The 25,645-nt window shown below is 55.1% G+C and overlaps 1 protein-coding gene and 1 non-coding gene across 7 annotated transcripts in view; one reads left to right on the top strand and one right to left on the bottom strand.

Annotated features, from left to right (window-relative positions):
* The window catches only part of SHANK3 (SH3 and multiple ankyrin repeat domains 3), a 58,971-nt gene that overhangs the window by 26,359 nt on the left and 6,967 nt on the right, over positions 1-25,645 (bottom strand). For all 6 annotated transcript variants that reach the window (XR_010133137.1, XM_055374491.2, XM_055374490.2 and 3 more), the window contains exons 7-18: positions 25,385-25,552; positions 25,143-25,259; positions 23,697-23,774; positions 21,893-21,959; positions 12,990-13,263; positions 10,011-10,204; positions 8,933-9,046; positions 3,787-3,862; positions 3,474-3,556; positions 2,868-2,992; positions 2,634-2,766; positions 1,574-1,654 (exon numbers count right to left, since the gene is read on the bottom strand). Coding sequence is in view for 5 of the 6 variants with exons in the window: in XM_055374491.2 (XP_055230466.1) it covers positions 1,574-1,654; positions 2,634-2,766; positions 2,868-2,992; positions 3,474-3,556; positions 3,787-3,862; positions 8,933-9,046; positions 10,011-10,204; positions 12,990-13,263; positions 21,893-21,959; positions 23,697-23,774; positions 25,143-25,259; positions 25,385-25,552 (1,510 nt within the window). In the remaining variant the exon portion in view is untranslated. The remainder of the gene's footprint in view (positions 1-1,573; positions 1,655-2,633; positions 2,767-2,867; positions 2,993-3,473; positions 3,557-3,786; positions 3,863-8,932; positions 9,047-10,010; positions 10,205-12,989; positions 13,264-21,892; positions 21,960-23,696; positions 23,775-25,142; positions 25,260-25,384; positions 25,553-25,645) is intronic.
* LOC129529670 (U6 spliceosomal RNA) lies at positions 16,666-16,769 on the top strand. The gene has a single exon (XR_008675219.1). It is a non-coding gene; the product is annotated as a U6 spliceosomal RNA (small nuclear RNA).

The raw sequence follows: 25,645 nt of genomic DNA, 5'->3' as shown, positions 1-25,645 counted from the left end.
TTTGGGTTTTATTTTATCTGGAATAGCTATGGTGAAAATTCTGACCACGTCAGCCCAATGGACGTTGGTAGCTGTTCTCCACACTGAACTAAACTGCAGTTAAGACCACCTGCTTGGCATGGGGCAGCTCAGCCTGTGGCCAGGACAGGGTCAGGGCTTGGTTCATGAGTGAGGTCAGGGATAATTCTGGGGACCAGGAAAAGGGTTCCTTCTATGGCTGGGGTAGAACCAAGACTGAAGCCAGGGATGGGGCTCAGCCTAGAACCAGAATGGGGTCCCTTCCTGTGGCCAGGACTTCAGGGTTCAGTTTAGGACCAGAGTTGGGGTTCCTTCTATGACCAGAGGCAGAGTTAAGTCTGGGAACAGAACTGGGCTCAGATCACAGAAAGAGCCTCACGCCTGTAATCCCAGCACTTTGGGAGGCCGAGGCAGGCAGATTACCTGAGGTCAGGAGTTCGAGACCAGCCTGGCCAACATGGTGACACCCCGCCTCTACTAAAAATACAAAAAAAAAAAAAAAAAAAAAAAAAAAAATTAGCCGTGCATGGTGGCAGGTGCCTGTAATCCCAGCTACTTGGGAGGCTGAGGCAGGAGAATCACTTGAACCCAAGAAGTGGAGGTTGCAGTGAGCCGAGAACATGTCATTGCACTCCAGCCTGGGCAACAAGAGTGAAACTGTCTCAAAAAAAAAAAAAAAAGAAAAAAAAGAAAGAGCCTGTCAACTGTCACGTACAGTGGGACATGCCCATGACGAGGCTGTTGATGGCCACATGTATAGCACATACCCACAGTGAGGACAATGGTCACACGTAATGGGACAGTCCCATGAAGAGGCTACTGACTGTCACATGTCAGGACATGATCAAGTATATCTGGACGTGCACGTGACAAGGTTGTTAATGGACACATATGTAAGACCTGCCCATGAAGAGGCTGTTGATGGTCAACCAGGGCTTGTGCCCAGAACATGCCCCATCAAACCCCAACACACTCCTGCTCCCCTCCTGCCACGCTCAAGGCCCTGCCCCATCATCCCACCGACAGTACTCCTGTGGCCTGTGGGGTCAGCAGGGCCACCTGTCAATAAGTGCACAGTCACCAAGAGGGTAAAATAAACACAGAGCTGACACAGCCAGTGCCTGGCAGAGCCAGCAGCAGACCCTGGTCACCTCACTACCGCTCTCTCCTCACTTGGATGAAATGCAGGAGTAAAGTCAAAGTGGAGACGTGGAAAACCAGAGGCAGCACACGCACACACATGCACACACATGCAAACATACTGGTGGGCCAGGCCCTGCTCCCCGTCATCTGTCCTGGACACCCCACTGTCCATCCCCAGCGCCTCACATCTCACCCCTTCCACATGCCACCCTCTCCTCACCCCACAAGCACCAAATTTCCCCATCGCGCCAGCACCCACCCATTCACCTCTGACCTGCTCTTGTATCCACCTGTCCTTCCTCCCCTCTGGCTTGACCCCCTGCCCTCCCATACTACCTGTGTCTCCCGGCCCTGTCTGCCCATCATGGACTGTCCACCTGCGTCCACCTCCACTGCCACCCCCGCCACTCACCAAGTTCCTCGAGCTCAGCTGTCATGGACTTGGAGCGCAGGGTCAGTGTGGTGCTGGGGGCCCTCTTGGGGGGCGGTGGGGCTGCAAAGAAGAGGGAGGCCTTGGACCTCCTGTCCAGCAGCAGGCGGCGCGGCGTGGCCAGGTGCAGGTGCCACTTGCGCTCCACTGCCTGGATCTCCTCGTACTCCCGCGAGGATGAGTCGCACTGTGCCAGGATCTTGTTCAGGCTACGGCTGGACGCAAACTTCTTCATGGCTCAAGGAGCTCAGGGAGTGCGGGGAGGGGGGGAGGCCCGGGCGGTCAGGGCCTCAGGGGCCCTGGGAACCCCCAGAATCAGGGCCTCAGGAGGCGATCAAGGGTGCTGGTGGGAGTCACGGTGCCGGCTGGCTCTGGCCTGAGCACCCACCCTGCAGGCTCCGAGGGCTAAGCAAGGGGGCACCAGAGCCATGAGGTGGGGGCTGGGAGGGGTCTCCTTGCGGGCGGGGCTCCTGCTGCTCCAGGGCTCCCCCCAGGCCCGGGTGGCCACTGCCCCTTGTGGGGCCAGGGTGTGGTCAGCCAAGCCACGGGCCTGGGCTGGGCCTGGCCGGCAAAGCCTCCTGGGCCCAGGCTGTGCCGCGTCGTCGCGGGGAGAAGACGCTTTTCCTCTTCCCTCAGGTGCCGCCTCCCCCTTCCCTCCGACAATAAGCAGCGCGGCAGCGTCAACCTCACAGTTGCTATGGCAACCCCGGCCTCCAGGCAGCTGCTGGCGGTGTAGGGAAGGAGGGCTCTGCCACGCCAGGGGCTGGGGGAACGCCGGGAAGGAGGGGGCAGGGATCTGAGGAGGGGCAGCCTGAGGTCAGGGGTCAGGGGTCAAAGGCCCTAGGCCAGGGGACAGGACTGGCAGTCTAGCACCAGGGATCGGGAGGGGTCCCAGCCCACACGTGTGGGTGGTTCATTGAGGTTCAGGAATCTGATGTCAGCAGTTGGGGGTCAGGGATGGGAAGAGGAATGTGGGCCCGAAGTCAAAGGTCTAAGGTCAGGGGAAAGTTTGGGCACAGAGGCCTGAAGCGTGACCCCTCACCTCTGCGCCGAGCCCCGTCCTCCTCTGGCTTCCTTGTCACAGACACAACCTTCATGACGAGGCGGTTGCCACCCTGGCGAATCAGAGCCACCACCTGCTTGTGTCCGACCTTCACCACGTTCACCCCGTTCACCTGGGATAGACAGGCAGCTGGGTGGGGATGCCCCAGGCACGTCCACCACAGGGCTCAGGGGTCAGCATCCCACTGGGCAGCGCCGGCCAGAACGACCTCACCTCAATGAGGAAGTCTCCCGTGCGCAGCCCGGCCCTCCAGGCCACACCCTCCACGTCCACCGACTCGAGATACTGCAGCGCCGGGAAGGCTGGCGTGGGCGTGAACTCCTCGATGGGGGTCTCTGCTGCGGGGGGCAATTAGGAAGGCGCTTCACCAGCTAGGTTCGGGTGGGGGCGGCTGCCACACAGCAACCTCCGAGCGGCTCAGCACAGGAAAGAGATGACTGCGGGGGACAGTGACCCGGGGCTGGGGGAGGGCCACGGGGAGCCACGGTGCAGGGACCCTAGACATGACCCTCTGCAAAACTCCCTTTGCCAGAAAAGCCCCCACTCGGTCACTCGGTTACTCGGTTAGACTCTAGAGCAAAGAGTGGGAAACAACGAAGGAAAGGAATTGCCGCCTGGGCCGGGACGTGGCAAACCACCACGGTCGCGACCGAGCAGAGGGACCAGGAGAGCCGGGGCCAAAAGCGGGAGCCGCAGGGGCAAGGCAGGGAGGGAGTGTGGGGCAGAGCAGAGTGGGCGGCAGAAGCAAGAAGCTGAAGACATCCCTGAGCGGTGTGCAGCCCCTGCCTGCCTGACCCCCGGGCACCCACTCCCCATTACCTTTGGCTCCCCGGAGCACAAAACCAAAGCCCTCGTGGTCCCGTTTCTGCAGGACAGCCACTTTGTCATCAATGACATAATCGCTGATGAAGGAAAGCAGGGAGGAGTGAGGTAAGCCCTGCCTCGAGGTTGGCCGGCCACAGTCCACCCTGCAGTCACCCCGGGACTGACAGGCCGGGCAGCAGAAGAGAGGTCGGCCAGGCACGTTCCTTTGCCCTCCTCTGACCTCTTCATACCTGGCCTCCCTCTACACTGCAGGTCCTGCCCCATGTCCCACATGCATGCTCCCACCAGCCAGGGTCCCTGCACGTACCTGTGTGAGGTGAGGCTGTCGTAGGAGCCCACTGTGTAGTGCCGAAAGAGCCGCTTGGTCCGGTCCTCCCGCGTTTCTGAAGGGAGTATCAGGAGCTGATGGACAGTCGTGGCCTCCAGCTGGCCTGCCTCAATTGCCCTCACCCATGCTGGTCACCAGTCTCTGCCCACACACACCCCCTTGGCCTGGTTGTGTCCAGATGGAAGTAGGGGGCCCCAAATCCTGGAGTCCTGGGTCCAGAGGTAAGAAGGCTGAGGGGATGATGTAGGGAATTCTGACTTCCGTGGGTCAGGGTCCAAGAGGGGGCAGCAGCTCATCTCTTTCCTAAGTAGCTGCTGAACCAGGAGTCCAAACAAGGCCAGAGCCGTCCACAGAGCGTAAGTGAGCCCCAAGGCTGCGAGCAAAGAGGGGGGTGTGCACATACGTGTGTGTGTGAGATCCGTGGTCATGTGTAGATGCTGTGCTCATGCACGTGTCTCTCTATGAGCCCACTGTGTGCAAGTGCCGTGCTCATGTGTCTGTGTGACCTGCCGTCATGTGCGTGTGAGGTGTGTTCATGCATGTGTGTGTGCACATCTGAATCTGCATTACCCACACTCATGTACAAATGCCGTGCTATATGCCTACAGGCGCTGGCATGGAAGCAGCATTCTGTCTTCACCAACTTCTTCACAATAGCTCCTTGATGCTCAACCTCATGGGGTCCCTTGCTTCAGACTAACTGTCAGTGGGGCAGGGGATCTAGGTGTGGGGACTGGGTCCCCTGCCCTGACCTCGATGCATCCCACAGAGCTTGGTCCCCAGCTGTCCTCTTGATCTCAAGTCCCACATGGCCAGCACCAAGCTAGCCAGCTGTCTGCCCACCACTCCACCCTCACTGACCTGAAGGTTCGAGCCACACCTCCAGCCATGACCTCTCTGCTCCCACGAGCTCCTCCAGCTGCCTGCCAGCCCCACCCGCCAGCCTTCCCAGCCCCGCAGCTCCACTCTCCAGGACCGCAAAGGCCCCACGGGCAGCACCACCACTGCCTCACACTCATCCCTCAGCACCTTCCTCATTTCCTCTCTTGGTAGCATTTCTCAAGATCCATGTTTTCCTTCAGCAAGTATTTATTGAGCTCCTACTGTGTACCAGCTCTGCAAATACAGCAGAGAAGAGAACAAAGTCTGCACTCGTGGGGTTTATAATCTGTTCAGGGAGACAGGATAAACAGAGGATAAAGACATAGCATGTGAATGCTGGCAAGTGCTCAGGAGACCAGCGAGCAGATCAGGGAGGGCAGAGAAAGGCACGCAAAGGCCTCACCCCCACGGGAGGGCTGAGCAGAGGCTGAGGATGGGGAGCAGCCTGTGGTTATGTGGGCAAAGGGCTTCCCAGGAGCGGGGGTGGTCAGGGGAAGCCCACGGCAGGCATCAGCCTGCAGCATTTGAGAGAGTTCAGAGCCTGTGCAGCTGGAGCAGAGGGAGCTAGAGAGAGTGGCAGGAAATGAGATCAGAAAGATAACCTGCAGCTTTCGATGACCTGTTTCCCCCACTAATTGTGAGCTCCTTGAGGATAAGGGCCACATGTTCTTTATCTCTGTGATCCTAGCACCCAGCACAGCACCTGGCATGTCACAGGCATTCTGCATGCTGACTAGAAGAGTAAATGGTGGACAGGTGCATCTGAGATAGACGGACAGAAGGGATGCTGACTAGGAGAGTAAATGGTGGACAGGTGCATCTGAGATAGACGAACAGAAGGGTGGATTGAAAGGCACTGGACCAGTGGATGGAGGGAGGGAAGGAGAGGGCAATGGGTAGATAGGTCAAAGAGCAGACAGATACATGGGTAGATGGATGGATGGACTGGGTGTGTAGACAGGTAGGTGGAGAGGTGGATGGATGGAGGAAGGGAGGGGTGGTGGATTGGGCTGGCTGGTGAGTCAACAGATAAGAAGATGATGGTGGGATGGGTGGGTGAGTCAAAGGATAGATGGCTGTAAACATAGGTGGAGCAGTGGCCAGATGGAGAGAGGAAAGAGTGCCTATTCCTATCAGAAGACACAGATATCAAAAAAGTATCGGGCTGGATTCCAGGTCCCAGCTACTACGTTGTGTGACTCTCAGTAAGTCAACAGTCCCCTCTAAGCCTGCCCATATAGAATAGAAAAATCCAACTTGGAGGATCCCCTTGGTTCTGATGACCTATATCTTATCCTGGCATTCCCCAACCACACCTGCACCCCTCATCCCGCTGAACCTAAGGCCAGCTCAGGCCAAGCCTCATCACCACTCAGGTGGGGCATCAGACCCCTCCTTTCCTCCATCACACCCTTCTCCACATCGACAGAGGCACGGAAGTGTCATGGTGCTGACTGCTGAAGAACCCGCCACACTTGCACTTGACCAGCCTCCTGTTTTCAGATGTTGTCAAGCAAACAAATTGTATGGATTACATAACACAAACTCATTTTTCCAGTTTTGTTAATGACACATAAAAGCCAGCTGAAGAGAAAATGCCCAACACAGCCATCTCCCACTACCCACCCAAGTGCTGACCTTACTGCAAAGAAAGGGAAGGAGGGAGGGGAGGGAAGGCACAGGGCCTGCTCCTGCTGGGCCTCCAGAACACACCTGACCTCGCTTCTCCATTCCCTCCCTCACAGCTCCACCCTCCGCCTGCCAGGAGGTGCCGTGGGAGACTGCTCTCTGCTCGGTAAGTGACCAGGACTCGCCTCTCGATCCCACAGCAGGCACTGGCTCTGGGCACCAGCCCCTGCACGCACAGGGACCCTGTCCCCTCCCTAACCTTTAAGTCCTTTTCTGTCCCCACTCCAGTCCCGGAAATAGATTTTTTGGGGGGGTGGGGGGAGCAGATCTGGGCCTTTTGGAAGCAGGTTCCTGTTCCTGGGCTGCACTCTGGCCTCTGGCAGAACTTGGCCCCGGGATCCCAGAGCAGAGGCTCTGCGCAGTGTGGCCAGCAGGGCCTGCAGCCGAGGTCAGAGGGCACTGTCACTGCTCCCACTCCCTGCCCTTCGCAGGCAGCCTCCGCAGGTCCCTCTCCCGCTGCCCACTCATGAAATACTCCCGTCTACCCCGGGACCTCTGACACTCACTCCCCAGGTCACACACACCATGGCTGCTGGCTGGAGCCCAGACCTGAACCCTCCTCTCCATTGCTCTGCTCTGCCCAGCCCGGGCTTTGATCCTACACAACCTGCACAATCAGACACTGCTGCTGGGTTCCCTCCGCCATGATGCCACACTGTCACTTGACTCCATGCCACCTGACCACCCTCGTGGTCCCCACGCCAGCCTCGCCCCTCACCCCATGCAGGCGTTTCACTCACATAGAACTTGCTGCCTATGTTGCAAACAAGACTTTGCCCCTCAGGGCCATGTGACCCCCTAGAAATGGAATAACAACAAGTGGCCCCACCTCTTGGGACTGCTGGGATGAGTCAACGACTTATACGTGTAAAAGTGCTAAAACTGTGCCAGGCACTCAGAGCAGGCCCTGCTGACACACAGCTGTAGAGAGCCACACGGACCCTGCACACACGGCTGTCCCCTCAGCCCCAGCCGCTGACCACCTAGAGGACTCAGCTCAGACAATGCCTCTGCTTTAGGCCCTCTCTGACTCCTTCAGGCCAGCCCAGGGAGCTCCCATGCTCACACGGCCCCCGTCACAGCCACTGCTCCCACAAGGCTTCCAGCTGAGCCTCCGTGATCCCGGCTCCCAGCACAGGGCCCAGCACATGACAAACACCTAAAAAACATTTGCTGCTCTCCAATTCTGACTCCATCCTAAACCCCCCTCCCTCCCCGTCAGCTTCAGACTTAGGTCCAAATGCCCCTCACTCCACACAGTCCCCAAACCAGAACCTTCCTCACCACCACGTGGGGGAGCTCAAGACCCACTCCCGCCACAGGTGTGGATCCCCCTACCTCTCCTTCCCCTCCCCTCTCCCATACTGTCTGAACCAGGGCCCAAATCTCTGAAACCATTTCCCATCTGGACCCTGCCCTATCCACCCTCCGCGGGCTGAGAACAGGGGGCCAAGTCCCTTCCACACTCTAAGCCACCAGTAGAGCTGTCAGAGCAAGGCAGAACCAGGCCAAGGAAGGAGGAAAGGGCACCGGCCCAGGAAAAGGTCAGTGGCAAAGCTCCTGCCTCCCTGGGCCTCTGCTGAGCTCAGCACAGGGCAGGGGTCCAGGCCGTACAGGGGTGGAGTCGCTGGGAAACTCTCAGAGTTGGGGACACAGAGATGGGGACACAGTAACCCCAGGCCTGAGCCCTTCACATGCAGAGGGAGGGTGCATGCACCCTTGATCCAGACACACCACCGATGGCCCCCAGTGACCATCACTCAGGAGAGGTTTGCTTGGCCCACCAGCTCTCCAGGACAGAAGCACATGCATGGATCTGGGGGCCTCCCAGGACCCCTGAGGGTTCCTTGCAAGGGCACCCCCAAGACATGCACCCAGCTCCAGCCCGGGGGCCCCCAAAGGACCAGATGGTCAGCAGGGCTGGACAGCAGCCACTCACCAACCCAGGAGCTGCAGCCTTCACCTTCACATCCTCCCTGCAGGCTGAGGACCAGCCCACCCTCACCTGCTGCCCTCAGGGCACTCACCAGACCATCCCTGCCCCAGGGCACTCACCGGGGCACCTCCAGGCCCAACTGGCCTCATTTCCTCTTGGCTGCTCCGGGCCTCCCTGCTCTGCCCACTTGGACAATCTGTCCACTTTGGAAAAACGCCTCTTTTCTCACACTGACCTCCTTACATGTCTGCCAGCTACGCAGGAATCATGCGTTCCACACACCTGGTGTTTCTGAAGGACTGTGCTGGTGGGGTGCAAGTCACTGGGAGTCAATGTGGGATCACACAGACAGTGGCCCCGTCACACACGTCCTATGTGTCTCCACTGCACGTGAAGTGTCAGGTTACATACACGCATGTTCCCAAGTATATGCAGAGTGTGTGCACACGTGTCTGTGTCAGGTACACAAGTTTGCGTCTACTTTGAGTGTTTGTTTGAGTTTACCTCTAGTCTTTTCTCTATGAATATCCATGTGGATTTAGCACCAAGAGAGACCAAAGGGAAACTGGAAGGGGTGGTCCCCTTGGGAGCTGCCCGGGGGGCCGTGGGGTCACTCACCAGGCCGTGTGTCATGCTGCCTCATCTGCACTTCCTCCACGCAGTCGGCCGGGAACCAGCCCGTGCGGCCTTTCACGGTTCCCTCCCAGAAACCGCCCTCCCCAATGCTGAGCACTGGAGGAAGAAGCCAGACAGGCCGTCAGTGGGGAGCAGAGCTGGGCGCCTACCCCACCTCAGGAGCAGGTTCTGCCCACCCACCCCCTGCCCTTTCCCTCCTTCCCTTCCCACTTTCTCCCAGCTTTTTCCCTGGGAAGATTTTGGGATCCACGCAGAAGAGAGAAAGGAACAGATGGGCTCGGTACAGGGTGGGCATGTGGGGGACAGAGAGACACACAGATGGACACACTCGGGGAGGGGCGCAGGCAGGGGCAGGGGCCACACTCCTGCTGCTGCCCCCACCCCCAGCTGACCATGCTCCCCCAGCCCCTTCAACCGACCCCCATCCTGGCTCTGTCACCCACCCAGGGGTCACTGCCGAGAGCTCGGGGTCATCGTGCTGTGGCCAGTGGGTGAGGCCACGTGATGCACCAGCTGGGCTGTTTCCACCTCAGCCAGCCCTGAGGCTAGGAGCCCAGTGATGGCCCCGAGACCCCCAGAATGAGAGAGGTTTGTCATGGCACGCGATCCCCCCAGAACACAGGAAGCCCCACTGACAGAAGCCTGCATAACACAAACACCCACATGACCGTCACAGACACCCCACGACGGCAAGGGTCCCCCACATCGCAGGGGCCTCCAATGGAGAAGCTGCAGAAGTGCCACGGGAACCCCGCAATGCAAGGAAGCTCTGTAATGGGACAGGGTCCTTCAGGCAGAGACCCCCGGGGACACAGAAACGCCCATGGCGAGAGAGGAGCCTCCGTGGTGACACAGGGAGCCCGAAACGACAGAGCACCAGAGGGACCCGCACGGCAGGAACCTTCCCCAGGCAGAGCCCTTCACTGTGACACCAGGGATCCCACAAGGGCCCAAGGCCGCCCCGGCAGAGGAGACCCCAGAGCCACTGCCCCGGCCCGGCCAGCACCGCGCGCGGCGCCGCCCCCTCCCCGCGCCGGGCCCGCCCCCCCGCGCCCCTCACCCTTTACGGCCTCGCCGCGGTGCAGCGGGATCTCGCCTTCACCCTGCGGGCTGTGCGCCTTCACGGCGATGAACTTGCGGCCGGGGACGGCGCTGTAAAGTTTCCGCTTCGGGCCCCGGGGCGGCGGTGCGGGGGGCGCAGGGGGCGCGGGGCCGGGGCCGGGCGCGGGGCCGGGGCCGCCGGGCCCGCTCGGGCTGTAGACGAACACGTAGGTGACGGACGCGATGCCGGGGGGCAGCGGGCACGCGAAGCCGGCGCCCGGGGCCTCCATGGCGCGCGGCCCGGCCCCGCCGCCGGCCTCACCGCAGCCGCCGCCGCAGCGCCCGCCGCCCGCCGCCCGCCGCCCGCCTGCCCGCCGGGGGCCCGGCCCGGAGCCGCTCCATGGGCCGTGCCGCCGCGCCCGGCCCGCTCCCGCCAGCGCACGAGCCGCGCCCGCTCAGGGCTCCGGGGCCGCGGGGCTGCGCTCCTGGGCGCGCCAGGCTCGCTCCATGCCGCGGCCGCCCCGCGCCCCGCCTCCTCCATGGCCGGGCTCCTCCCTCTGCGGGCGGTGGTGGCGGCCCTCGCGCCCTCCCTCCCGCCCTCCCCTCGCCGCCGACCCCTGGGAGGGGGAGTGCGGACGCGGACGCGGGACGGTGGTCAGGGCAGCCTAGTGGGAGCGGGGGATGGGGCGGGGGCTTCGGGCACCAGCAAAGCCGCCTGGAGCCGGTGAACGGGAGGGAGGGAGGGGCGCCCCCCCACCCCTCCAGGTCCAGGGCCCGGATCGCTGGGTGCCCAGTCCCCCTCTAGGCCTGTGTCCCCTCGTCCTGGACACCGGCCCCTGCCCACGCCCACTGCGTGATGCCCACCTCCCCCAGACCACTCCCAGACTGGGGTAGAGCCTGAGCTCTCGCTCCTCCACTGGGGCTCTGCTCAGAAGCCTGCAGTGGCTCCCTAGTACCCAGGCAGGCCAGAGCCACACGCTTTTCCAAGAGCCAGGCTCCCTGGGGCTTGGCAATTTGCTACGCTCTAGTCACACAGGGGCACCTTTCCTTCCCCTCCTGTGGGCTGTCCATCACGCAGTTGCCAACACCTGAACTACTCTAAAATCCTGACCCCTGGGCCAGCTGTTAAGTGACGGGCTCTCAGCCCAAACTCGCCCCGCCGTGCCCCGTGTGATACTGGGGGGCTGATGGGGGTCGGGTCCCGGCTCCGGCTCAGCCGACAGAGGGCGCCGCGGAGCCGCCGCCGCCGCCTGAGACCCGCGCGGTGCAGGGCCCAGCCTCGCCTCCCCCAGAGGTGACTTCTCTCCTCGGGGCACCGAACTTCCTCAGCCCCTCCCGAGAGCTGCAGACCCTTGTCCACTCACCAGGGCGGCCCCATAAGGGGATCACTGCCCACCTAACTGCTGCTTAGCCCGGGCCCTCGGCTGTCAGCCTCCTGAGACCCACCACCTCTGACGCACCAGGCACCCGATGAATGTGTGCGAGGAAGGAAAAAACAGAATTCTGCCGTCCCCACAGAGCAGGTGAGCTGGAGCCCCTCACACAGCAGGTCTTAGTTTTGTGTCTGCTGAAAGGATGAATGAACACATACAAAAAATGAATGCAGGGAGGCGCCTGTGGCGACGTGTGCCTCCAACTCAGGAGCAGCCTTTCTGCGGGATGGAAACATCCGGAATGCAGAATGTGTTCTTTCAGCCACTGGGCCGCCCAGCCCTTAGAAAATCCGCGGGTCTATAAAAAAGCTTCAGGGGAGAATTGAGATTTGGGGCAGTACAGCCAGCCTTGCGAGTCCAACAAGTCCAGGCAAAGACAGACACGGAGACATCGCTGAGACCAGGCTGCAGAGCAGGGGCGGCAGCACAGGAAGGGGCGCCTTCCATAGGCCCTGCTGCACCCTGAGCCCTCTGCTGAACACTCAGGCTTAGAAAGTTGGGGATTGGGTCTACCTGGGGCCCAGTGAAGCTGACCCGTAGCTCTGTGACCCTAGACCGTCACAGGCCCCACCTGAGTACCAGGACGCTCCTCTGTAACATGGTATTAATAGAGCATGAACATGTACGTTCGTCAAGGTTAAAGGAGCTAGTATACACATGCCATTCAGCCCAACAGCGGGCCTGGACTGACAGAACCGTAAAGGCCGGCGGCCATCCTGACAACAACATACTGTTTATGTAACTCTTCCACTCAACAATGTCTGCCAAACACCCTCCTCAGTGCCTGGCTCTGATGAAACTAGGAAACGACGAAGACGGTGCCTGCCTTCAAGGCACAGGGAGGGCAGGTGCTTTCACCGGCAGTTGCCAGACTCTGCCAGGTGATCCCTCACCTGCCCAGGGCATTCTGGAAGGCTTCCCAAAGACAATGACTTGGGTAGGACTATTCCCACTTACTGATGAGAAGCCCAGGCACAAAGTAGCTGAGAGCCAGTGCGCCCACCTCAGCACCCAATGCACAGCCCAGAGAGGCCAATGGGCTCCGGTCCAGGCATCCCTGCCTCAGGGACCCAGGCCTCAGGGTGAGGGTAAAGAATAGAAGCCACAGAGTCCTGTAGGTACGCCAGGGCTGGGGGAAACCATGAGTATACCCTGGGGGCAGGGCTGGGGCTTACCCGTAGGTTTTGGGCCCTACTGGAGTGGCAACTCCATCCCTGTCCCCCTTACCACAGGCCACCAGCCCTGACTCTTCCCAGCCATGCCTGACACTGCAGTGTGTTTTCTAAATCACAGGTAGGAGCATACCCTCTCCACCTAACACACTCCCTCAACTGCCCACTGTCCTCATGGCAAGCCCAGCTCCAACCGGAAATCAGCGTGCGTGTGCCTGTCCCCACCTCCAGAGATGCCTTCTTCCCTTCCCCAACCAGGAAGCCCTAGCCCATTACTACACAGGTGCTAGGCACCACCAGGCCTCTCTCTGCCTCCCGGTGCTGGCTCCTCCTGGCTCAGGTCCCGGCACCCCACCCTCCCAACCCCTCCAGGGCCTCCCAGCCCCCTCCTACCTGATCTTGCTTTGGCTGCCCCTGCCTGCTAAAGGGCCACTGATGTTGCTCTCCTGGTCGGCATCCCGGTCACGATCTTTCTCCTCTTGCAGCCGCTGGAGCAGCAGCTGGTGGGGGAGGCTTCTCAGCGAGGGTCCAGGAGAAGCTGCTGGCTGTGCCTCCCCCTTCAGGTTGATATCGCTGGCTGAGCGCTGCAGAGGCCGAGGGGATGCCAAGCCACTGGGGCCAGCCAGTCGCCGCCGCTTCGCATAGCTGGGGGTTTCCCTGAATGGTACTGGGGTAAGGGGGCATAGGTAAGACTCTGAACAGCCAGCTGGGTGACCAACTTGTCCAGTTTGCCCAGGCTTTCCAGATGTTAAAACTAAATCCTATGTTCCAGGAACTGCCTTGGTTCCAGGCAAACCAAAAGAGTTGGCCACCCTACAAATGAAGCTACCATTAAGGGGCCACATCCCAGTCAAACTGCCTCTCACCCTAGCTTCAGAGGTAGAAGCCTGCTTCTCCTCTCAGCCGAATGAGGCCTTGAGGATGCTCAGATATGCTCTAAGAACTGCATTTCACAAGCTTCAGGAGAGACAAAACAGGCTACATGTGACGAATCTCACCAGACTACTGCTGAACAGGACCATTTGCAGTTAACTATAACCAGGGAAACTATAAAAGACATTCTAGACCAGGGATCAGCAAACCTTTTCTGGAAAGAATTGGACAGTAACTACTTAAGGCTTTGCAAGCTATGTAGTCTGTGTTGCAATGACTCAACTCTGCCACCGCAGCAGGAAAACCACCACAAACAACATATAAGCAGATAGGTGTGTTTGTGTTCCAATAGAATTTTACTTAAAAAGCAGATAGTGATTAAAAAGTATTATCCAACTATATGCTACTTACAAAATAATCACTTTAAATCCAAAGACACAAATAGGTTCAAAGTGAAAGGATAAAAAAAGCAATCTAATGTAAGTAGTAACCAAAAGAGAGCTGGGTGGTTATATTAACATCATACAAAATAAACTTTAAGATAAAAACTGTAACAAGAGACAGAGAAGGACATTATATGTTGATTAACAATTACTAACATATACACACCGAACAACAGAACATCAAAATATGATACAAACAACACAATTTAAGAGAGAAATAGACAGTTCCACAATAATAGTAAGAAACTTTAATACCTTACTTTCAATAATGGGTAGAACATCTGGAGAGATCAATAAGGACATAGAAGACTTAAACCAATTAGACTCAACGATATGTACAGAACATGCCACCGAACAAGAGTAGAATATATTCAAGAATTCTTCTCGAGTACACATGGAACATTCTCCCAGACAGACTGTATGTTTGGCCGCAAAACAAGTCTCAATAAAGTTTTAAAAGACTGAAATCATACAAAGTATCTTTTTCAACCACAATGAAACAAAGCTAGAAATCGAGAAGTGAAAGAAAACTGGAAAATTCACAAATATGTGGAAATTAAACACCATACTCCTAAACAACCAATGTGTCAAAAAAGAAATGGTGGCTCAAGCCTATAATCCCAGCACTTTGGGAGGTCAAGGCAGGAGGATCACTTGAAGTCAGGAGTTTGAGACCAGCCTGGACAACATAGTGACACCCCCATCTCTATAAAAAATAGAAAAAGCCAAGTGTGGTGCTGCACCCTGTAGTTACAGCTACTCAGGAAGCTGAGGTGGGAGGATGGCTTGAGACCAGGAGGTTGAGGCTGCAGTGAGCCAAGATCAAGCCAGGGCACTCCAGCCTGGGCCATAGAGTGAGATCCCATCTCTTAAAAAAAAAAAGAAAGAAAGAAAGAGAAAAAAGAAATCAATCATAAGGAAAATTAGAAAACACTTTAAGACAAACAAGAACAAAAATACAACATATGGAGCAAAAGCAGTACTTAAAGGGAAACAACACTGTAAACACTTACTTTTAAAAAGGAAAACAATCTCAAATCAATAACCTAATTATACATCTTAAGAAACAAGAGAAGGCCGGGCACGGTGGCTCACGCCTGTAATCCTAGCACTTTGGGAGGCCGAGGCAGGTAGATCACCTGAGGTCGGGAGTTCGAAACCAGCCTGACCAACATGGAGAAACCCCGTCTCTACTAATAATACAAAAATTGGCCTGGTGTGGCGGTGCATGCCTGTAATCCCAGCTACTCAGGAGGCTGAGGCATGAGAATTGCTTGAACCCAGGAGGCGGAGGTGGTGGTGAGCCAAGATTGCACCATTGCACTACAGCCTGGGCACCAAGAGTGAAACTCCATCTCAAGAAAAAAAAAAGAAACAAAAAAGAAACGGGAAGGCGAGGCTCAGTGGCTCATGCCTGTAATTCCAGCACTTTGGGAGGCCAAAGCGGGAGCATCACTTCAGCCCAGGAGCTCAAGACCAGCCTAGCAACATAGTGAGACCTTGTCTGTATGAATGAACCAATAAAAGAAAAGAAAAGAGGCCGGGCGCAGTGGCTCATGCCTGTAATCCCAGCACTTGGGAGGCCGAGGCAGGAGATCACCTGAGGTCAGGAGTTCGAGACCAGCCTGACCAACATGAAGAAACTCTGCCTCTAAAAAATACAAAATTAGCCAGGCATGGTGGTGGGTCCCTGTAATCCCAGCTACTCGGGAGGCTGAGGCAGGAGAATTGCTTGAACCCAGTTGGCAGAGGTTGTGGTGAGCTGAGATCGCACCATTGCACTCCAGCCTGGGCAACAAGGTGAAACTCCATCTCCAAAAAAAAAAAAGAGAGAGAAGAAAAGAAGAAACTAGAGAAAGAAGAGCAAACAAAAGAAAGAGGAAGGAAGCAAGAGAGGGAGGGACGGAGGGACGGACAGACTAGAGAAAGAAGACCAAAAAGAAACAAACAAACAAACAAGAGAAAGAAGAGCAAACCAAACTAGCAAAAGAAAGAAAAGCTAGCAGAAGGAAGGAAACAGTAAGATTAGAGCAGAGATAAACAAAATAGAAAAACAGCGGAGAATCAAGGAAATAAAAGGTTGTTTCTTTGACAATATCAACATAATTGACAAACCTTTAGCTAGATTGACTAGTAAGGAGAGAAGATGGACAGAAATAACTAAAATCACAAATGAAATTTGGGGACTTAATACCAGTGTTACAGAAGTTAAAAAGGAATATAACATTATGAACAATTATATGCCAACAAATAGAAAAGCTAGATGAGGTAGACAAATTTCTAGAAAAACACAAATTACCAAAACTGACTCAAGAAGAAACAGAAAATTTAAACAGACCTATAACAAGCAAAGAGATTGAATCCTTAACCACAAGCCTCCCAACGAAGAAAAGTCCACCACCAGATGGCATCACTGGTGCACTCTACTAGAAATTTAAAGAATTGACACAAATTCTCAAACTCTTCCAAAAAACAGAAGAGGAGGGAACACTCCCTCATTTCACGAGGCCAGTATTACCCTGATACCAAAGCCAGATAAGGGCATTGCAGGAAAAGAAATCTACAGACTAATGTAATCAATATAATACATCACATTAATAGAACAAAGGGGGAAAAAAATGATCATTTCAATTGATGCATAAAAAGCATCTGCCATAATCCAACACTCTTTCATTATAAAAACACTCAGGAAACTAGTAATAGAGGCTAGTAACTTCCTCAACATAATAAAGGAAATTTATTAAAAATCCGAAGTGCTTGCTTCTGCAGCACATATACTAAAATTAGAATGATTCAGAGATTAGCATGTCCCCTGCACAAGGATGACATGCAAATTAATGAAGCATTCCATATTTAAAAACAAACAAACAAACAAAAAAAACACACATAGATAGCACCATACACAATGGTGAAAGATTGAATGCTTTCCCCCTAAGATGAGGAACAAGGCAAAGATGCCTGCTTTTACTACTGGTATTCAACACTGTACTGAAAGTTCTAGACAGGCAAAAATAAAAATTAAAAAAAAGGCACCCAAATTGGGAAGGAAGAAGTAAAACTATCTCTATTTGCAGATGGCATGATCCTATATATAGAAAATCCCAAAGAATACACCAAAAGAGCTACTAGAGCTAATAAACAAATTCAGCAAAGTTGTAGGGCACAAGATCAGCACACAAAAATCACTTGTTTTTACACACCAGCAATGAACAATCCAAAAAGGAAATTAAGAAAATAATTCCATTTATAATAGCATCCAGAATAAGAAAATAATCAAGAATAAATTTAACTAAGGAAGTAAAAAAATCTATATACTGAAAATGACAAAACACTGCTTAGAGATGACCTAAATAAATAAAAGGACATCCCATGTTCATTAATTGGAAGACAATGGTGTTAAAATGTTAATGTCACCCACAGTGATGACAGATTCAATGCAAAATTCCAATGTCCCTTTTTGCACAAATAGAAAAGCAAGGTTCAAGTCTACATGGAATTGCCAGGGGCCCTGATTAGCCAAAATGATAACAAATAAGAACAAAGTTGAAGCACTCAAACCTCCTGATTTCAAAAGTTACTACATGCCGGGTGCAGTGGCTCATGCCTGTAATCCCAGTACTTTGGGAGACAGAGGCGGGTGGATCACCTGAGGTCAAGAGTTCGAGACCAGCCTGCCCAACATGGTAAAACCCCATCTCTACTAATAATACAAAACTTAGCTGGGCATGGTGGCACACACCTGTAATCCCAGCTACTTTGGAGGCTGAGGCAGGAGAATTGCTTGAACCTGGGAGGCGGAGGTTGCAGTGAGCTGAGATTGTGCCATTGCACTCCAGCCTGGGTGACAAGAGCAAAACTCCATCTCCAAAAAAATAAAAATAAAAAGTTACTACAAAGCTGCAGTAATCAAACCATGTGGTCCTGGCATAAGAATATACATGTAGACCACTGGGATAGAATTGAGAGTCCAAATAAACCCACATATCTAGGATCAATTCATTTTCAACAAGGGTGCCAAGACCAATCAATGGGAAAAGAATAGTCTCTTCAACAAACGGTGCTGGACAATTGGATATTCATATGCAAAATAATGAAGATGGCTCCCTACCTCACACCATAAACAGAAGTTAAAACGGATCAGTGACCTAAGAGTGAAAACCGTAAAATTCTTAGAAGAAAACCCAGAGGATAAACCCTCGTGACCTATGACACCAAAAGCATGAACAACAAAAGAAAAAAATAGATACCTTGAACTTTATCAAAATTAAAAATTCTTGTACATCAAAGGACATTATCAAAAAAGTGACAAGGATCTCCTATTCTACAGAGAAAATATTTACAAATCACATATTCCACACAAGTTTAGTATTCAGAATATATAAAGAACCCTTGCAACTCAACAACAAAAATAAATGACCCAATTTAAAAATGGACAAAGGACTTGACTTTTCTCCAAAGAAGATATACAAATGCCCAATAAGCACATGAAAAGATGCAAAACATCATTAGTCACTAGGGAAATACAAGTCAAAATCACAATGAAATACCATTTCACACTTACTAGGATGGCTACGGTCAAAAAAAAAAGATAGTAACAACTGTTGGTGAAGATGTGAAGAAACTGGAAGCCTCATACATCACTGCTGGGAATGCAAAATGGTGGAAAACAGTTTGGCAGTTCCTCAAGAAGTTAAACATAGAATTATCATATGATTCCAAAATTCCATTCTTAGGTATATACCTAAGAGATTGAAAATAGGTATTCAAACAAGTACATGTACACACATGTTGACAGCAGCAATATTCAAAACAGAAAATAGGTATTCAAACAAGTACATGTACACACATGTTGACAGCAGCAATATTCAAAACAGAAAATAGGTATTCAAACAAGTACATGTACACACATGTTGACAGCAGCAATATTCAAAACAGTCAAAAGGTAGAAACCCACATATCCATTGACAGATGAATGCATAAACAAAATGTCATTTATACCAACAGTGAAATATTATTCAGCCATAAGAAGGAATGAAGCAGTGATATATCCTACAAGGTGAAGCTCAAAAACATGTTGAGTAAAAGCAGCCAGACACTAAGTGTCACTTATTATATGATTCCATTGACATGAAATATCAAGAATAGGTAAGTCTATAGTCCACAGAGACGAAAGTGTGTTAATGGCTGACAGAGTGGGAGGGAGAGGGTAATTGATGCAGAATTATTGCTTAATGTGTCCAGGGTCTTCTTTTGTGGTGATGAAAATGTTTTGAATTCAGTAGAATCGGCTGCACAACACCATGAATATACAGAATGCTACTGAATCACTCTGGCCTAGAAGTGGTCACCTCTGCTTCCTTGCCTCTGTCATGTCGGGTCACTCTTTGGGTCCACATCGTCTCTTACCCTCTCTCAGGCACACACTCCCAGGCACAGGTGTGTTCTCATGGGCATGACAGCACCCTGGAGAAGCATTTCCCCAAGGTACTCATCAAAAGCACTGTGGGATGCCCATTCCACGCCCAGGCCAGGGACCCCACCCAAGGCCTGTCAGTCTAGAGGGGGCAAGCAGGGCTGTCGAGAGGCAGCAAGCTATCCTGTTGCCTGAAGGGTTACACAGGTCCCAGTCTACCACATCCCACCGGGTGGCACCTGCCCACCAGAGAAGGCGGCACCTCCTTCCAGTTCCTCTTCTGGGTACAGGCCCCACTCTGGGACCCCAGTGGGGATAGGATGTGGCAAGTCATGACTGTCATGTCCTTGGAGCAAATGTGTACGGAGGGCATGAGAGTGACAAAGGCAGACCCTGAATCAATCAGGTCTGAATTAACCCCCTCTGTGCCTCAGTTTCCTTCTCTGTAAAACAGTCTAATCACTCCTTGGGGGGTTGTTGAGAGGGCACATTGAGATAAGGGGCTTGTATTAAATCCTGACAAATATGCTGCCTGTACTCAGGGAAATCTGGCGGTGTCACCCTAGTGTCTGTGTGTGGCACCTGATCAGGTAAGGGTGTTGTTGGCCCATGGAGCCGACGACCAATCAGGATGAACTGACACAGGTGCCTGCTCCTTACCACTGAGGGACGTGTGTCTAACTCCAACCAAGCAAGCACACCTGGATTGGATAGCCAGTAAGTCGCAACCATGGTGACTCCAAGAGCCCTGGGGTATCTGTCCACAGCACACAGATGAGGGGCAGATGGGGCCTTCCCGCCCTCTCTCCAAGCAACTAGACCAAGTTCACCGGCGAGAGTCCAGCCCCACCCAGGATCAAATGCCACAGGAGGCCACAGGGGGAAGGGGATGCAAATGACCGTAAGAGACCACGTTTCACTTAAGAGAAACTGAGGCGCAGAGGTCCCAGACAGCTTTCCCACGGTTAGACAATTATAGGCAGAAGAGGCCCTGGCCGGGCGCGGTGGCTCACGCCTGTAATCCCAGCACTTTGGGAGGCCGAGGCGGGTGGATCACGAGGTCAGGAGATCAAGACCATCCTGGCTAACACAGTGAAACCCCGTCTCTACTAAAAATACAGAAAATTAGCCAGGCATGATGGTGGGCACCTGTAATCCCAGCTACTCGGGAGGCTGAGGCAGGAGAATGGTGAGAACCCAGGAGGCGGAGCTTGCAGTGAGCCAAGATCGCACCACTGCACTCCAGCCTGGGCTACACAGGCAGACTCCATCTCAAAGAAAAAAAAAAAAAAAGAGGAAGAGGCCCCACACATGCACAAACCAGGGCCCTCCAACACTAAGGGCCACCTCCAAAACACCAGCCCAAACCAGAAGTAACTATCTGCTGCCCCTCATGCAAACCCAAACCTTACCTCAGTTCTCCCCTGACCTGACCCTGGACTCCGATCCTACCCATCCCACTGGCCCAGTTACTTCCTCAACACACACTTCCCTGCAGTGGCCTTGAGAGCAGCTGTGGCATTCACTGAGGGTCTGCCACAGCCTCAGATGGTTCAACTGACACAGCCTGGGGTGGAGGGGCTCATAACCAAGCCTTACAGGGGGATGTTCAGGGGGAACTCTACAGAAGAAGGGCCCTTAAACATGAAACCCACCTTAATCTTAACCCCAGTCCAAAATTCAACTCCAGCCCTGACCTCCCTCACATTAGAACCAAGTGAGAGTCCAACCCTAACATCTGCTCCAGACGTTTGCTGCCCGCTGTCACTTCAAATTAAAACAAAAAACAAAAAATGGGGACACCCACGAGTAAACACTCATGGCAGGAAGGGGGTCCTGGGAGTCCATATTCCAGAGAGAAGCACAGGCACCAGAGGGGACTCCGGCAGCTACAACAGGACGGTCCCAGCCTGGCACCACACCCACCAGAGACCTCCAAGAGGCTCGGGTATCCTGGCTGAGGCCACATGTGTGTCTCCTGGTTTTCCTTCCAGGACCGTGAGTCACGCACACACCAGGCTTTCCTCTACTCGCAGGCAGCAGGGGGCTCAGAGCTCCTTGCCCTGAGGATGGCTATGGCACTATTCCCAGCCCCATTCTGCTTTCCCATCACTGTTGTTTTCCTTATGTGTCGTTTATATGATCTTTCCATGCTGAGAGCTTGCTACGGACCACCTAGACTCATGCTTGCTCCAGGGTGAAGTGAGGTACACCACCCCCATGTCTCCTGCTGGCTCTTCCTAGGATTTAATGGGAAACAGGGACTCTGACCCTAACTTCAACCCCACTCTCAACCTATGCTGCCCCCTAAGCTGAATGCCAGCCCCGGCCCACAGCCCAAACCTCACCATCCTCTTCTCCCAGACCAAAGACAACGTTCACTCAACACAGGCCCTGTGGCCTGTTCCTCATGCCTGCAGTGGCCACTCAGAGACCACTGGCCACACAGTGTAGATGTGGGGTGTGGGGCCCCTTTGTTATGCCACCACTGACCCCCACATCTGCTGGGCCCCAGAAAACCACACAAATCTACATTCAGCAGGGTCGCCCAGGTGGGCAGAACTCACCAACATCCGAGTCTTTGTGGGTCTTGATAACCTCTGCAAGCTCAAAGTTCCCTGCGATGATGGCCACCTGAGGGAAAGGGGAGGTCAAGGCCTGGAGGAGCAGGGAGGGGCTGAGCAGCACCAGCTTTGCCTCCCCAGCCAGCCCCAGCTGCTCCTTCTCCAGTTCCTGTGTGGAGTCTTCCTTGGTTGGGGGCCCCGGAGACCCCAGCCCATCCCTCTTCTCTACTGACACACACTCTTGTCTGTAACTGGGATGCCACAGGCGCACCCTATAACTGGAGTGACCCACCCTCTGTCTGCCTGGGACTGAGGGGCTACCTGGACAGAAGTTCAGAGCTAAAACCAGCAGTCCCAAGCAAACGGGCACACTGGTCTGTCCCAACATGCAGCCATGTTTCCCATCTCAGCCAAGGCCCCGCCGCTGCCCAAGCTGCCAAGCTCATCCTCCCCTTCCTGTGACCCTGCTCCCAGTCATCCAACAGGCCCTGGCGTATCTGCTTCCCAGTGTGCCCAAACCCATCTGGCAGCCCACTGCTGCCTCCACCTTCTATGACCACACAACCTCAGCAGCCTGACCACTCTTCCCACATCTCACTCCTACTGAAAATAGAGTTCTGGCCCCGTTCCTGGTCCGCAAACCCCCACAATAATCCCGACTCCCCAACAAACTCCAAGTCACAGAGACCACGTCCACCTGGTCATCGGTGCCAACCAACCTGGCCAGAGAAAGGGTCCGGAAACCTCCCCTGAATTACATCAGCGGCTGGGATCACACCCCTCTCCACCACCCCCTCTCCACCACCCCCTCTCCACCACCCCCCTCTCCACCACCCCCCCTCCACCACCCCCTCCACCCCCCCCCTCCACCACCCCCCCTCCACCACCCCCCCCACCACCCCTTCTCCACCACCCCCCCTCACTACCACCCTCCACCCCCCCTCCACCACCCCCCCTCCACCACCCCCCCCTCCACCACCCCCCCCACCACCCCTTCTCCACCACCCCCCCTCACTACCACCCTCCACCCCCCCTCCACCACCCCCCTCTCCACCACCCCCCTCTCCACCACCCCCCTCTCCACCACCCCCTCTCCACCACCCCCCTCTCCACCACCCCCCTCTCCACCACCCCCCCACCCCCTCTCCACCCCCCCCTCCACCACCCCCCCTCCACCACCCCCCCACCCCCTCTCCACCCCCCCCACCACCCCCCCCTCCACCACCCCCCCTCCACCCCCCCCACCCCCTCTCCACCACCCCCCTCCACCACCCCCCCTCCACCACCCCCCCCACCCCCTCTCCACCACCCCCCTCCACCACCCCCCCCTCCACCACCCCCCCTCCACCACCCCCCCCACCCCCTCTCCACCCCCCCCTCCACCACCCCCCCCTCCACCACCCCCTCTCCACCACCCCCCTCTCCACCACCCCCCTCTCCACCACCCCCCCTCCACCACCCCCCTCTCCAACCCCTCTGCAGTTTGGCTTCTGCACCCCTGCTGGTCTCTCGGGGTTGGGGGGTCAGACCCACACCTGTCACCCCAGTCTTCTCATTTTCCCCACAACCCTGCCCCAGAGCCCTGCTGACCCTCCTCTCTCCCCGGCGAGGGGACGAAGGGAACATCAACACCAAACACCCCTCGCGTGCTGGGCTCGTCCCCCAACACCTCCTGTGGGCAGTCCTGGGGGAGGTGCTCCCTTAGGGCCTTCCAGGGAAGAACCAAGGTTCAGAGAAGTCAAGTCACATGGACACAGAGACAGACACCTCTGGGGCAGCCTTGAGCTCCTGTAAACCACCGGTGTACCTGGAAGGCTGTCTGGCTGTTGTAGTTGCGGACATCCCTGTTAGCTCCACGGAAGAGCAGGACACGAGCACAGCTCTCCTGTTGCGGGGAAGAGGGAATCACAGCTGGGTGGCTGGAGAGACCATCCGAGCACAACAGCACATGTGCACACAGGAATGCACACATGGCGTGCACAGGGCACAGGCTCACACACACGGACTCACACCCATTTGTTCCATGTACACCTGAGTTGCACAGGGACAAGCCAGTAGGTATACACGCTCAGGTCTCACCTGGCCCAGAGGGCCTAGATGTACCCAATTCATACCTGGTTATTCAGAACACACGTGCACACATGTGAAGCCCATGTGTGTTCAGAGAACAAACGTGCACACATAGGCCTATGAGGCTGTGCTGCAGCCACAACTCACTGCAGGACACAGAACACATATATATACCATGGCACACAAGCAGGGATGCACATACACAATCACTGTACAGGGTCACCTGTGTGCACACACACACGTACACCCCCAGAACAGGCAAGTATATCCACACTCCCTGGTGCACGCATGCAATCACTGTACAGGGTCACCTGTGTGCACACACATGTACACCCCCAAAACAGGCAAGTATATCCACACTCCCTGGTACACGCATACAATCACTGTACAGGGTCACCTGTGTGCACACACATGTACACCCTCAGAACAGGCAAGTATATCCACACTCCCTGGTGCACGCATGCAATCACTGTACAGGGTCACCTGTGTGCACACACACGTGTACACCCCCAGAACAGGCAAGTATATCCACACTCCCTGGTGCACGCATGCAATCACTGTACAGAGTCACCTCTGTGCACACACACGTGTACACCCCTAGAACAGGCAAGTATATCCACACTCCCTGGTACATGTGTACAATCACTGTACAGGGTCACCTGTGTGCACACACATGTACACCCCCAGAACAGGCAAGTATATCCACACTACCTGGTGCACGCATGCAATCACTGTTCAGGGTCACCTGTGTGCACACCCACGTGTACACCCCCAGAACAGGCAAGTATATCCACACTCGGTGCACACATGCAATCACTGTACAGGGTCACCTGTGTGCATACACACACACGCGTACACCCCCAGAACAGGCAAGTATATCCACACTACCTGGTACATGCATACAATCACTGTACAGGGTCACCTGTGTGCACACACACGTGTACACCCCCAGAACAGGCAAGTATATCCACACTACCTGGTGCACGCATGCAATCACTGTTCAGGGTCACCTGTGTGCACACACACGTGTACACCCCCAGAACAGGCAAGTATATCCACACTCGGTGCACACATGCAATCACTGTCCAGGGTCACCTGTGTGCCCACACACACGTACACCCCCAGAACAGGCAAGTTTATGCACACTCGCTGGTGCAGGCATGTGCAGCACACACAGTCGCACCTGGTTGTAGAGGGCACAGATGTGCAGGGCTGTGTTCCCCGAGGCGTTCTGGGCCCCCATGTCTGCCCCATAGAACAGCAGGTGCTCCAGATGCTGTACGTGCCCAAAGCGGCAGGCCTGGGGGAAGAGCGAGGTGCTGTAGGGTCCCTGGGCAGAGGCTAGGGCCCCCACCCCTACAGACAGAGCCAGGACCCCCCACCCAGCACACAGACGCCGGGACCCCACCTCAGCTCCCTGCACACCTGGTGGATCTCCTGCCAACCATTCTCGTCGGTGGTCCCCAGCTGAGCGTGGTCGTGGAGAAGCAGCTCACAGCAGAGGGCATCCCCACCCCCCAGGGCGCTGTGGTAGAGGGGTGTCAAGCCGCGGCTGTCCTTGTAGTCAGGTGAAGCCCCCAGGTCCAGCAGGGTCTGAGGGTGAGCAGCCTCAGTATCCACACCAGGCCCAGCTGCCCCCAGCCCCATCACCAGGCAAGAGCCCCTCCAGGCCAGGCCCCGCCCTCA

Source organism: Gorilla gorilla, chromosome 23 (assembly GCF_029281585.2).
Source record: "Gorilla gorilla gorilla isolate KB3781 chromosome 23, NHGRI_mGorGor1-v2.1_pri, whole genome shotgun sequence".
Lineage (NCBI taxonomy): Eukaryota > Metazoa > Chordata > Mammalia > Primates > Hominidae > Gorilla > Gorilla gorilla.
This window is presented reverse-complemented; position numbering and strand designations above follow the sequence as displayed.